Source organism: Etheostoma cragini, chromosome 18 (assembly GCF_013103735.1).
Source record: "Etheostoma cragini isolate CJK2018 chromosome 18, CSU_Ecrag_1.0, whole genome shotgun sequence".
Classification (NCBI taxonomy): Eukaryota; Metazoa; Chordata; class Actinopteri; order Perciformes; family Percidae; genus Etheostoma; species Etheostoma cragini.
Window position 1 is genome coordinate 19,127,919 of NC_048424.1, and position 13,682 is coordinate 19,141,600.

General features: G+C 42.0%; 1 protein-coding gene across 3 annotated transcripts; it reads left to right on the plus strand.

Annotated features, from left to right (window-relative positions):
* Window positions 1-1,608: 1,608 nt before the first annotated feature.
* Window positions 1,609-8,484, plus strand: LOC117961654 (breast cancer metastasis-suppressor 1-like protein-A). Of its 3 annotated transcripts, none has more exons than XM_034900469.1 (10): window positions 1,609-1,885; window positions 2,110-2,200; window positions 3,045-3,172; window positions 4,646-4,725; window positions 5,398-5,494; window positions 5,836-5,925; window positions 6,065-6,129; window positions 6,214-6,253; window positions 6,489-6,618; window positions 7,735-8,484. In XM_034900469.1, the coding sequence occupies exons 1-10, from the start codon at window positions 1,750-1,752 to the stop codon at window positions 7,850-7,852; spliced, it is 975 nt and encodes a 324-aa protein (XP_034756360.1). In that variant the 5' UTR covers window positions 1,609-1,749; the 3' UTR covers window positions 7,853-8,484. The 3 variants fall into 3 exon arrangements, with proteins under 3 accessions (XP_034756360.1, XP_034756361.1, XP_034756363.1); XM_034900470.1 differs by having other exon boundaries at window positions 6,220-6,253; XM_034900472.1 differs by lacking the exon at window positions 6,214-6,253.
* Window positions 8,485-13,682: the final 5,198 nt, after the last annotated feature.

The window sequence follows — 13,682 nt, forward strand, 5'->3', positions numbered from 1 at the left end:
ATTACCTTGTAGCTCACGTAATTGCTCCGTAGCAGACGTTTTTGTAAAAATATGCTAACAATTGTGTCATAACCCCGCAACTTCCTGTCGCGCAGTAGAGGAATTACCGTACATTACAGGGTAAGCTCACAGAGAGTTTGGATTTACATTAGCTGTTTAGGTTTAATTACTAATGTCAGCTAGCATGTTAGGTAGCAGTAATTAGCCTGTGCCTATGCTAATGTTAACTAGCATGTTAGTTAGCAGTGATTAGCCTGTGTTATCTTCTAACATATACCTACGCTCTCTGTCTCTGCTGATTGGGAATGATTGAAATTTATCTTGCACAGCTACCAGAAGACTTACAAATTCCAGCCAGGTTGCTCACATCAGATCTATGTCATCAAGCTCCCTCCAGAACAACACGGTCTGTTGGTCCATTTCTTTAACTGTCTATGCGTGAGAGTAAACCATTACCATGTTTCCTGCCCTGTACAGGTCCTTGAGGGACGACAGATTGGAGCCAATCACCTTCTCAGCAGAGCGGATAAGACACTACACTCAGAAAGTGTAAGGCAGCAGCGTACCAGATGGTGATGGATGTTCAGCTCCCAATTGAGGTCATGGGAGATGATGGATGATGTTAACTGTGGAGTTACCCAAGGTGATGGGGGTGTGTTGTACTTCCCAACGTCCACAATCATCTCCATTGTCTTCATTGCGTTTAGCTCTAAGTTGTTCTGACTGCACCAGGTCACCGGGTGGTCAATCTCCAACCAGTAGGTGGACTCATTCCCACCAGATGAGTCCAATGAGGGGGGTGTTGTCCGCAAACTTCAGGAGCTTGATGGACTGGTGACTGGAGCTTCAGCTGTTGTTGTACAGGGAGAAGAGCATCCACATTCACGTGCAGTTTCTCCAAGAAAATGCATTTTCTAGAGCTTTAATGATCGGCCAATCAATAAGGACAGCTTTCAGGTTGCCAAGTTGTAAACTGTCTCTCTGTCTTTTGACTCATCAATGGTCCTTGAGTAAATAAGTTACTTCATGTTATTAATTAATAAAGCATAATAAATCATCAAGACTGCAGTTAGATGTTTATAGATCATGAATAAAGGCCCTAGTAGATAATCAGAAAAAGCTGGTAAGTCATCTGTAGTTACACATTTTAATAAATCACCATTAAAGGGTTCTTACAAGTTAAGAAGATCAAAGGTTAAATAGTACCTTTTGACAAAAGCATCTATAAAGCATGAGTAAATGATCTATAAACCATTAGTCAAGCTTTTATTTATAGTTTACAAATGGTGACTTAAAAAGTTGTAGGCTATCAATAACATATTGATGCATTAAAAAGTATTGTTCTAGTAAGATTAAAACAAACAAACAAGCAAAGAATATAGGATGTACTAACAAATACTGTATTGTTTTATAAAAAATACTTTTTTTGAAAAAAAAGCATATCAATGTAGCTTTATACTACCTATCTACTGTATATCTGCACAACCAGTAGCCTACGTATTAGTTCAGAAAAAAAGTTTGAAAACTACAAGTCCCTAAAATCATTGAGTAAAAATGAGTTACCCATACTAACATTTGATTGGACAGACTCAGTAAAATTCCGTCTGATTGGCTGGCGGTAGCCATGTTTGCATTACCAGCTGTCTAGATGCGGGCTAGCTAACCGGTTAGCCGTCTGAGGTATTTTTTTCCTTTTTATTCGGGATAATAATTCTACTCTCGTTAACACCGGCGTGTTTGGAAGACGTAATGCCCGTTCACTCCCGGGAGAAGAAAGAAAGTAACCACGACGAAATGGAGGTGGATTTTCCCGAGCAAGACGGCAGCAGCACAGACGAGGAGGACACGGTTAGCTCGTCCGTGTCTGAAGATGGAGACAGCTCGGGTAGGAAAAAAAAAAGGCCTTAAATTTCAGCCCAAAGCTAAATTTCACAAAAAAAATGCTTGTCTTAAAGACATGGGTACACCATTATATGCGGTTGGCGACATTTTCACCTACGTACAGTATTGGGTGGAGATGCTATGATGTCGACGACGATGGGGGTGGTTGACAGGGAAAGCAGTAGACATGGAGGTGATGTTAAACCTGTCTTGTCTTTATGTGAACAGAGATGGATGATGAGGACTGTGAGAGGAGGAGGATGGAGTGCCTGGATGAGATGACCACCCTGGAGAAACAGTTCACTGACTTGAAGGAGCAGTAAGTTCCTTCCCATCAAAATACAGCCAGTGTACTTCATATTGAAGTTGAACATCTTACTTAACTCTGTGCCAGAGCCTCTAAAATACATTTTATGTGCTTGCTTGGGATACCTGGACCTTTTCCAGATTGATGGTCAGCCACATTTTCCATACAGCTGTAAAATCAGGTGATCATCTGGGATAAATGTACTGCTATGTAAATTAATTAACTAATGCTATTTATTGATTGATAGTGGGGAAATTACAATTTACACTCTGTTAGAATCTCTACACACAGGCCTGAAATACTCACACATGCTCAGGACCTATTCATGCACTATGGAGAGATGCCAGCGCCCTGAGTGGTTGGGGCGGGGGGGGGGGGGGGGGGGGGGGGGGGGGGGGGGGGGGGGGGGGGGGGGGGGGGGGGGGGGGGGTACGGTGTCTTGCTCAAGAGCACCTGGCAGTGCCCAGGAGGTGAAGTGGCATTTCTCCACCAATCCATACTTGGGTCCGCATGGGGACTTGAACAGATGACCCTCCGGTGTTCCCAACCCAACTCCCTACAGACTGACCTACTACAAACCCCAAATGTAACTGCTTGCCAATTTTAGTAAATATTTATGGGTCAGATACAATATTTCTTATTGGCAGTTTTGAAAATGGCTTATGATACACTTTCTAAAGACCTTTCTAAAGAGTTTTTATTATTCCCTATTACCATTATTTTGCAGTTGCTTATAAGTTACAAGATATTTTCAAATTGTCCGGCTCACTGTAATGCTATAATGACGCAGGAGTGTTCCCAGCCAGTTTAGGTTTATGAATTGATATTCTTTCCCTACTTATGTTGTACCTTTCAGGTTGTACAAGGAGCGTCTGAGCCAGGTGGACATCAAGCTGCAGGAGGTAATGGCTGGCTGTGCGCAGGAGTACCTGGAGCCTTTAGCCAACCTGCAGGAGAACATGCAGATAAGGACTAAAGTTGCTGGTGGGTATTTGTTTTAATGTGACACAATTTGACTTTACCTATGACAGTGACTTCATATGAAATATACTTGACTAAAAAGCAAAGCATACTCTTTGTTATTAAATTCTCCTAGCTATCATGCCGCTGCATTTCAGCCCTATACTGGAAAAAAAAAGCTAAACATAGTAAATTGTGGCGCTTGTACTTTGCACTATAAAGATATAGTTGAGTAATCCTAAACAGAGATTAAAGTCTCAAGTATTCCTTCCACATTGCGAGGGTCCGTGTGACCTACAGTACATTTCGTCATCAGAGGGCGTACATGTAGGCTTTGTGCGTACATCCGTGTAGCTTCAATTTGTAGTAGCATAGCGATATGTTATGTGGAATAGGTCCTCCAAGTGTGAATCTTCACTGGCTTCACTTTCGATTCAGTTATCATTATCCTGTCAACAATTCAAATCAATTTAATATCACGATGCATTATTATGGTCTGTCACTGCATCGATGCAGAATCTTCCGGGGATGCAACGTGATGCAATGATTAATTTCAACACCCCTAGTTCATGGTGTCCGCCGCTGTCTGTGTCCATTTGGGAGCATAACCGAGGCCTGTTAGCGCTTCCCTTGTCCTCCACCCTCTTTCTCCCTTTGTGATGCACTGATCAGTGGTATGAACTCAGTATTAGTGACCCGGGTGCTGCACTGTGCAAGGCAGCAGCAATTAGCTAGCCAGTGGTAGCACCCTTGCTGTCGTTAGTTTCCTGCTATCACGTCATTACAGCTCAGCCACCTCCATGTTGGTTTGTCACGTCAGAGGCAGTGCAGCCCTTCCTGGCCCAGGCTTCAAATGTCAATCGAACTAAGGTGAGATCTGTGTGGAAGCAATCCCTGCCAGACTGAATTCTTTTCAGTAACGGATCTTCAGTACATTCTTTAAAACACTGAAAAAGTGACAAAAAAAGAAGAAAAAATCTGGAAAAGTGAGGAAAAAAAACTATCGAAAATATTGGAAAAAGACACAAAAAAATTGTTACAAAAATAAATAAAATAGCATTTAAAAAAAACATTTTGAAAGCGACAAAAGTTTTTTATTAAATTGACTAAAACATAATTTAAAAAAGACGTCAAAAAGTGACAAAAAATTCATAAAATTGGAAAAAGCTATAAAAAAGTTGATTTGATAAAAATTGAAAAATTTACTAAAATATCATTTCAAAAAACATCAGAAATATTGGAAAAGCGACAAAAGTTTTTTTTTTAATTGACTTAAACAATTTTAAAAAATGTCAAAAAGTGACAAAAAAAAAATAAAATTGGCAAGAACGTCAAGAAAAGGGAAGAAAAAGAACAAAATATTGAAATTTCAACCCAGAAAAGTACAGCACCTTTTCTTTTTTTTTCTTTTTTATTTTTAAGGCTATATAATCACTTTAATTAAAAAAATACTGCTATCTGCCCCAGATTGATGTAATGTTTAAATGGTTTTCACAGGGATCTACAGGGAGCTGTGCTTGGAGTCCGTGAAGAACAAGTACGAGTGTGAGATCCAGGCTGCCTGCCAACACTGGGAGGTAAGAGGTCAACAATCGAGTCAGGGCTAAAAAGAATGCACATCACATGTCAGGCAGTCAATCTGATATTTATTTTATTTGTTGCAATTTCTGCTTTCAGTCGGTTTTGCTGGATGTGATGTAGTAGTCGTCAACTGTACAGGATAAACCGAAAATATTTAGGCCAATCATTGGTTTAGAGATAAATGAAAAATCTTCTAGAGAAAACGATCAATTCTAAAAAAACATCAAGACACATAGTCTTTTTAAATTTGTTTTTCCACCCCTGGCTTATGTAGGTGTTAGGTTGGTATTTTCCACGTCAAAACACAATTAGTTAAATTACATCACTGCCTCTACAACCACCACCTAAACCTGGACTGAATTAGACCCAGTCTATATCGTACCATGTCATTTTATCTTGTAAATGTCACTTTAACTTATCACTTGGCTTGTAACTTGTCTTTATTTGCTCTTGTATAGTTCATTTACTTTTAATCTCTAACTACTACCTCATTTTCATTTTATTTTGTACTTCTCTGTCTGCACTCCATCTGTCTCGTGCTGCGGCAACTCCTGAAGATCCCCTTTGGGGATCAATAAAGCTTTATCTTATCTTATGTACTTCTGGAGATGATTTTTAATGATGTTTTTCCCACTGGTGTATTTTCCCTTCTGTTTGCTGTCTCCCAGAGTGAGAAGTTGCTGCTGTTTGACACTGTGCAGAGTGAACTGGAGGAGAAGATAAGACGACTGGAGGAAGACAGACACAGTATTGACATTACCTCAGGTACCAACTAGGGCTCACTGTCACATCCTGCTCAGCATCCCAAAAAACCCACAGTATTCAGTCTATACTGCCATGAAATAGAGAAAAAGTTGTTATGGTAAATAGTTGGATCAACTGATATTTCGATATTGGATATTTAGGTCAACTGACAAACATATAAGTGCATAGTTTTACACACATAAGCTACAGAGTACAATAGTTGTATTAATGAATTAGACAGAATAAACGTGAACATATGAACCCACAAGATGCAAAGTTTACCGAGTTTGAAATATGAAGGGAATATCATTCAGAAGCACATTTTCTCCCCTCTCTACTCCTCTTTCCTCTTTGCTTTTCAGAGTTGTGGAATGATGGATTGCAGTCACGGAAAAACAAGAAAAAAGACCCATTCTGCCCTGTCAAGAAGAAGAAGCCTGTTGTTGTTTCTGATATCCTTCTTCCTTCGACCTGTCCTTGTCTTAGTCCCCTCATTTATCTGCACCACATTTGGGTGCAGCCCTTCAGTGACGTGCATTTTAAGATGGATGTTTCCTGCCACCGTACGTATTTCCTTAACCGCTCAATTACGGCCTTATATCGTCTACATGCTGCAAGATCTTGATATTCTCGAAGACTGGACCGCAATAAGAAAGGTATTTTGGAAACGGGCGTAGCCCTAACATGCGTCTGTGTTGCGATTTGGACCTTTTAGTTGTGTCTGTTTCCTTCCCCCACAGGCGATGGCATCACTGGGGCCACACAGGGTGAAGGTGGACGGTAAGAGTTTGTCCTCGTCCTTGGTTTCAGTCAATATCTGTCTGAGTGTAGCGATCGACCAACCGTTCCACAAGAAGAGGGCTGACTCAATACTTTCAGCTCAAAGCACTCAAGCCCATAGCTGAAAAGAAGACAATTGTTACCTCCTCATCTGTCTTTCTCATGCCTTTTTTTTTTTACATTTGTGTGTGTTTTGTGAACTTGCACTGTTCCCCTTCTAATCCTCTCCCTCCAGTCCCTGCAGTCAAGCCTGACAGACATCACCATGTGGTGCGCTTCGAGGACGGTCGACTGTTCTACGACAACCAGTGGTACTGCAGGGGACAGGCCATCTGCATCAACAGGAAGGATGAGTACCCGACTAGGTGTGTGTGTGTGTGTGTGTGTGAGAGAGACATGGTTGCAAATAGATTTTCTGTAGCTGTTGACGAAATGTAACGCTGATATGTGTTGCGTTTTTATCACCATCACGTGAGTTTCTCATCTACAAAATGAGTTGTGTGTCTGACACATTGTGTGAGTCCGCGTGACTGCCATGCGGTGGTCACATGAGGGACTCATTTGTAATGGAAATGGTTCCGGGTGGATTTTAACAGAGCAACACTGTGAGCATCAGGCTGAGTGATTGGGAATGCACACTCTGCTCTTTGTGCGTCCTGCCCTGGTGCGTGTTGTTGGGACAGGGTGCTGAGTGGATAGAGTGGATGGATTTTTCACAGCACACCACCCTCCCTCAGCACCGCCGAGCGGTGACACAAACGCAGGATCTGGACACAACCGGACAGCAAACCAGACAGTTAGTGGTCTATGGACAATAAATTTGTAGCCAGGAAGTTTTCCCCAACCAGCTCTCAACCTAACCAAGCACCTGTAGGAGATACAATCCTCAAAAACTCCAAAAGAGAAAATAGGTTCTTCTGTAGAGCTCCAGACACTTAGAAAATCTATGCTACAGAGCAACAAGGTTTCAGATGCATAAAACTTTCAATCTTGTTGTATCAGACGTCCATACACATACTAATTCGGAGCTGTTTTTTTTGCATGTAAGGGGTGTTTACACGGCAATGCACAGAGGAAGTGAAGGAGCTTTTCGCTGCTGGATTTTTTAAAATAAATTGGGGGTGGTGGTGGGGAAATAGCTCCACAATGATCTTGGGAAACAAAAATAATATGTAATCTAAAAAAAACAAAGACACTTGTTTTTTATTTGAAGTTTAACTTGCAGTTTTTATTTCATCTGATGTCCGTCAATGAGTGGCCCACTATTCCGTGCAAACCCTTTGCAGGGCTGGGGCTATTTACAGCACCCGTTTTCATTTCATTCATTTGTCTTATGTACCTGTGCAAGTAGTTTCTCACTGCACCTACACACCATTTTCCTCAAATCGTGCAGCCCTAATGTCACATGCTGCGTTGGTAGGGAAGATTGGGGGAAATTGGTGTAGCGCTAAAACGGTGTGTTGTTTGTTTTTGCCGCGCAGTGCCATCATCACCACCATGAACGGCGACGAGGTGTTTTTCAAACGACTGGACGGCACCAAGTCAAAGCTGTACGTCTCCCAGCTGCAGAAAGGCAAATACACTATCAAGCACTCGTAAAAAAACAACGACACAAACACGTTTAACACACACATACAGACGGACAGATCACCATCTCTGTGTTTCTTTTGTCTCCTTTCCGTGTGGCATCTTTCTACGTTCTTGCCATATGTACAGTCACACACACACATCTCATTTCCTCCCCTCTGTGTAAAAACAACAGAAAACAAACATCTGATGTATCTAGTCTAAGAGACGATCTTCCCTGTAAATATGTATGTATGTGGATATTATTGACAAGGTCACTAAGTGTCATTTTCTCTGGAATGGAGAACAATGCAAAGTGCTGCTAGAAAGAAGAAAAACACGGGCGAGGAATCGGAGCAGTAGCGAACTTTGAACCACGGAGCTCAGTCACGTGCCTTTCTAAGACCAGACGATGCCCGTCCTGAACTATCGATATCAATGCAGTGAAGCCTTACTCTGTACTGCGTTAGCGCCAAGAGGACTGAAGCGGGCCAATGGCCGAGTGAGTGTGAAACCCTGATCCAGGTGAGGATGCCGTCAGCAGCGTGTTTGATTCGCCTCTCCGAAACCACCCGTTAGACTTGAATTTCATGCTCCATAGCGCCTAATAAATCTGAATCCGGATCCCCTGGGACCCCAGTTTGAGCAACTGTTTCATGTAGTTTTTAAGTGTCAATATGAAGATGGAGACTGATTAATCAATTTTGAGGAAATTATTATATTGTGAACATAATGAGTTGAAACTGTGCTTCAAGAACACCCTGGAGTATTGTTGAAACCCACTGGGGGAGCCACTGTACTAAATGATCTTTTGATGTTGCAGTGCAATTTTTCCCGGCACTATATTTTTTAAGTTAAATCCACGGGGCTGCGTGCACTAAGAGAAACATAAAAGCCTCAAACTGTATTTTAAGAATACAGTAATGGAAGGTGCCCTGTATATGGAGATGTCTGTGTGTTTCGTCTTTACATCACTGTGATTCTTCGCTCCGTCTTCTTACCATGTCGTTGCCATGCGTCTCACAGTGTCTACTGTACTAAACATTGAAGGCAGGATTCGGGCTAAATTGGCTCTTCACCACAGGCGTGAACTGCATCTTTGTCCGTGGCGGTAGGCTCATAACGGCCTCTATTTGTAACTCCTAGTGCCATTTTTCTGTTTTTTTTTTTGTGTCCTTTTGATTAAAATAGCTGAAAGGATTGATTAAGTCCTGCATTCTTAATGTTGAACCCGCAAGACCGAAACGATTTTCCATTTTCTGTCCTCCTTTTCTTGTCTGTGTTCCTCCCTCTTGTCAATCCTTCTCCTCGTGGTCTTCCTCATGCTGTTGGTGATCCTCAACAGGACAATGAGACCGCAACATGTAGGGATTTTTGTGTGTGTACAATCCGTCCAATCAAACTTTCTGCGTATGTGTAACTAACGCTCGATTTGTTGAATCGGATCTTGCTTTATGTTGTATTAACGTTGCTTTGTATTTTCAGCATTTCAAAACATCACCTGCTAACAGTATGCTAAAGAGAGGTGCTTGCAACATTATATCTTAAACATAGTGTCTGTGAAGCCCAGTGTGGCATCCACTGAGTAGAACTTTTAAGTTAAGTTTAAGTTTGTTTCTGATTTGTTTTTACCTTTTTATGCATTATAGTTCCTTTTTCCAAATTTGAGATAAAAAGAAAAAACCTGTGACATTGTGCCAATGCATGTACAGCTGATTAAAGATTTTCTTTGTATCATTTGAAGAGTTGAACCTGCACAGGAACAATTCGTCTTTCTGGTGTTTAAAAAGCTTCCTGTCTGCATTTCTTGCAACAAAAAAGACATCTGTGCATTTAGGTGATTACAGTATCAATGTGCAGTGCTCTGCTTGAGTCAAGCTAATTTTCCTTTTCTTGGGTTTAAGAGCTTTGGATAAAAGAAATAGCAGAGCCTTGCATAGAACTTAAATATCCGATTTGATTTGGCCTAGCATGCACACAAAGAAGCCCAGATACAATCTTATATAATACTTCAGTGTACAAAGGGAGAATCTCCCTGACAGTGCTCTACTCAAAGTCACCCCTGAGGTTCGCTCTACCCTTGCTAAACTCCCCTCAAACAAAAAAAGTAGCTTATTTAGAAGAAAAATGCTGAGCTAAGTCCTATTTGATAATAGCTCCTTGGTCTGCTGTGTTCAACAGTTTCAGTCACTTATTTCTGCCAACAGAACACTCACTAGATTAAACTCCACATCCTGGGATTGATTCAGGATTTACACTGATGTACCATTTTCTTGCCCCCATTACTGTTCATGCAGAACACGTCAACCTTTGATTGATCTATTGGGAATATTGATTAGATACAGCAGTGTAGCCAGAAATCCAGATATAGCTTTATAAGCAATAGGGGTGTATTTAAATAAATATTATTTGCTCAAATTTACCACATGGCCACACTAGGTCATCGCCATTAAATTCATGAAAGACGATGCATTTCAGAATTCCCACCAAATGCTAGGCCTTCCTGGCACTTTCCCATTGTGTGCCATTTTCTCGGCCACAGGGTGTCAGTAGTGCTCCGCAGTCTCTGCGCTAGCTAGGACTCGGGAGGCGCTCTGTGAATGTGGGGCACCCTGCTGCTGCTGAAGGCCCCCAGCTGATGAGAGAGAGAAAAAAGAGGAGGGATGAAGGCACAGTTTGATCACAGCTCGCTTGCCACATCTGCTACTGCAACAGAGAGAGGGAGAGCGAGAGAGGAAAATCCCCATCACCGCATCAAAGGCAGCAGCAGCAGCAGCAGCAGCAAGCAACAGAGCTGTCCGTCTCTCTACACGCCATGCAGCATCTCTCTGAAGCTTGCCTTGACAACAACACCTGTGCATTGACTCTTGTGTATGTTCCTGTCTAATGATTGCGGTTGAATCTGGATAGGCTGTCCCAAACTTCAGCCCCATCTACACTTAATGAGTAATGAGGTCATTGGGATGTGTTTACTGCAACGCTGGGGCTAATTGGACTGCGAAACACTCACACTCGCTATAATTCTTCCATCCGACTTTTCAAGAGGAGTGAGACTGTGTGTATGTGGGTCTCTTTGTGCATGCGTGCACGCGGGTGCCGGGCCTTTGCGTAGGCGTGTACCTTTTTGATGCTGATTGTGTAATAGAATGTTAAATGCATACATCCGTAAGTTAATATCAAAGGGATGAGGCAAGCGGCTCATCATCGGGAGTATAAATGAGAGGCGATTGCCAGGGGGATGCAAGAGGACGGTGCTGCACCCTGCAACCTGTGTTCTAAATGAGCCTGGTGTCACCTCTCGAGGTGTGCCAGTGGCCTAGAATTTACCATTAGCCCTGGATCTCCTACTGTCTCTTCTCTTGCATCAAGTTGCTGCTTCAAGTTGCTTCTTCTTTAACGATAAACCTACTGAAATTGTGAAAATAAGGTTAGATGGGGCCTTTTGTTTCGGGTACCTTTTTATTATCTCAAGACAAAAAAGAAAAATGTTTCCTCACTCCAACCCGTATCCAACACACTCTTTTAATCAATACTTAAGCTGGCAGTGCTCATATCAAAAGCCCCACCTCCACCCCTGCATCCACCTGTAAGCTGTGAATCTAGCTTCCACAAGGGTGGATGTCAGTACAGTTACTCCCTGTAAATAAATAAAGGTCATGATAAAGGTCAAAGCCTAGATGCCAAACAATTTTGTACATATACTACATTTGAGTAATAATGTATTCCACGTGAGGTAGCTGACTGAAAAGGGTGTTGGAGTGGTTGCAAGTGGGACAAGGCACTGGAAAGACAACCACACCTAATAAAATCCCTTTTAGATTTACAATTTAAGTTCCCCATTTAATTCTTCTGCATGTTACCCTTAACCAGAAATATTCCACGCAATTGTTCCATTTGTCAAGTAAAGATAAGTACTTCACTTTTTTTCACAGTGTGACAATGTCTTGTGAAGTAAAATGTCAAATTCAATTAAATAAAAACAATGCAATTACTTAAAGTACATCCTAAAGGACACCATTGGTAATGTTTTGGTAACATTAGTCAACCTAAGATGGTGATTGAGAGTTAGGAGGAAAAAAATTTAAATCCTAGGTTTCATAACCAAAATGTCTATCTTACAATTTATCTGTGAACACATGCTGTGAAGTACCATTACCACCAATACGTAACAGTATCTTTCGAGGTGTGTTACCTGGCCAGGATTTCCCTTTATTCAGTAAATTAGGTTCAGGGGTGTTGGCTCCATGTGTTTGTTTTAACTCATCCTAGATAGTGAGATTTTGGTTTTGTTTTGCCGAATAGTTGAGTAATCTCTGTTGGGAGGGATCTCTTTTTGTTATCTGGTATTCATGTTTTCGCCCCACCCACATGCCCAGCTTTTGTTGTTTAAATGTTCAAATAACTCTCATGTAAATAAATACCTTTTCCACCATTTCAATTATCTGGGTTATAATGCGTCCCTTACCCCTAGACATCGGGGACGTAGCCGGTACGAGCAATGGTTATCTGCTATCTCTGCTGCCTATGCATGACAATCCGGCCCTATTTCTGGTTAGACTGCTTCCCAGCAGGTTTGTCAGAGTACGTGACAATTATTAGCACACATCTACAGCTTCCCGGACTTTAGACAAGTGATGAGGAAGACTGTCGTGCTGTGCCATGGCATCCATCCACTTGATGGTGCATTACCATTCTCTTGGCATCTGCGATGTGCCACTGACCTCTCATCTGTGTCCTGGTGTCCAAAGAAAACCTTCAGTGGCCTGCCACCAATATCTCCAGTGCAGTGACAGTTTTGGTGTGTCTCAAACAACATGACAAGTTGTTTTTTTCTGCATTAAAACCTATTCAGAAACTGCTTCTTCTATACTGTCACACCCCAAACTACTATTGGAGTATCTCAAGGCTTGCATGACAACAGTGGGATTGGGAAGGTTTCCTGGGTGCCCAGATGTTTTGGTGAGCAAAAGACACTTAGAGCCAGGAAGATAGTTCTTTCGAAGAATGCAACAGCGCAGTGACAGCATTGAAGGCCATGCCTTAAAGCAGAAAACCTTCCCCCTAACCACTCAAGATCAGGGCGGCTGTGGCTCAGCGGTAGAGCGATTGCCTGCCAATCAGAAGATGTAAACGTGTGTGAGTGTGTATCTGATGAGCAGGTGGCACCTTGCACGGCCGCCTCGGCCACAGCGTATGAATGTGTGTGAATGGTAAATGGTTCCTATGCTATGTAAAAGCTCTTTGAGTAGTCGTTAAGACTAGAAAAACGCTATGTGAATACAGTGTATTTACATCAGCCACCCTTGGGAATAAGTAAGTTTCCTCATGGGACATGACCAAAGAGGCTGCTTACCAATCCATCTGATACCTTAACTGTACTGGAACTGCCTGTCAACCTGTTGAAATGATTAACAGTATTATAATATGCTAATGCAAGCTAAAATCTCCAATACTGGGGAGTGTTGTCACAGGCGGATGGCACAGTATACTCAACTTTGGGCGGCCTCCCAAGGGTGTATCTAGGATTGACTCCAGCAGTGATAGAGAAAAATTCTAGAATGTTGCCAATTCTGTAAAAAAAATGGCTCGGCTTTTAGAAGTGGTGTGAGAAGAGGGAATTGACCCAGAGAGCTACCCAATCTGTTCTGTTCTCTCTTTCCTGTCTGTCACATTCTACTATTAAGGTGTATGCATCACTGATCTCTTCCTGTCACTTAGAATTTGGAGAGAGTTTATTTTTAACCACCCTCTAGTGAATTTGACTGAGGCGGGCGGCTGCATCCTGTGGTACACTCCTCTGCCCATCAGTAGAAATTGCCAGTATATACCCACTGGGCGGTTGCCTCAAAAGCTGTTATCCATC

Coding starts and splice junctions, on each gene's coding strand:
- LOC117961654 (XM_034900469.1), top strand. CDS start 1,750: ATGCCCGTTCACTCCCGGGAGAAGAAAGAAAGTAACCACGACGAAATG. Junction 1,886..2,109: donor TGAAGATGGAGACAGCTCGG/GTAGGAAAAAAA, acceptor TTATGTGAACAG/AGATGGATGATGAGGACTGT. Junction 5,495..5,835: donor CAGTATTGACATTACCTCAG/GTACCAACTAGG, acceptor TTTGCTTTTCAG/AGTTGTGGAATGATGGATTG.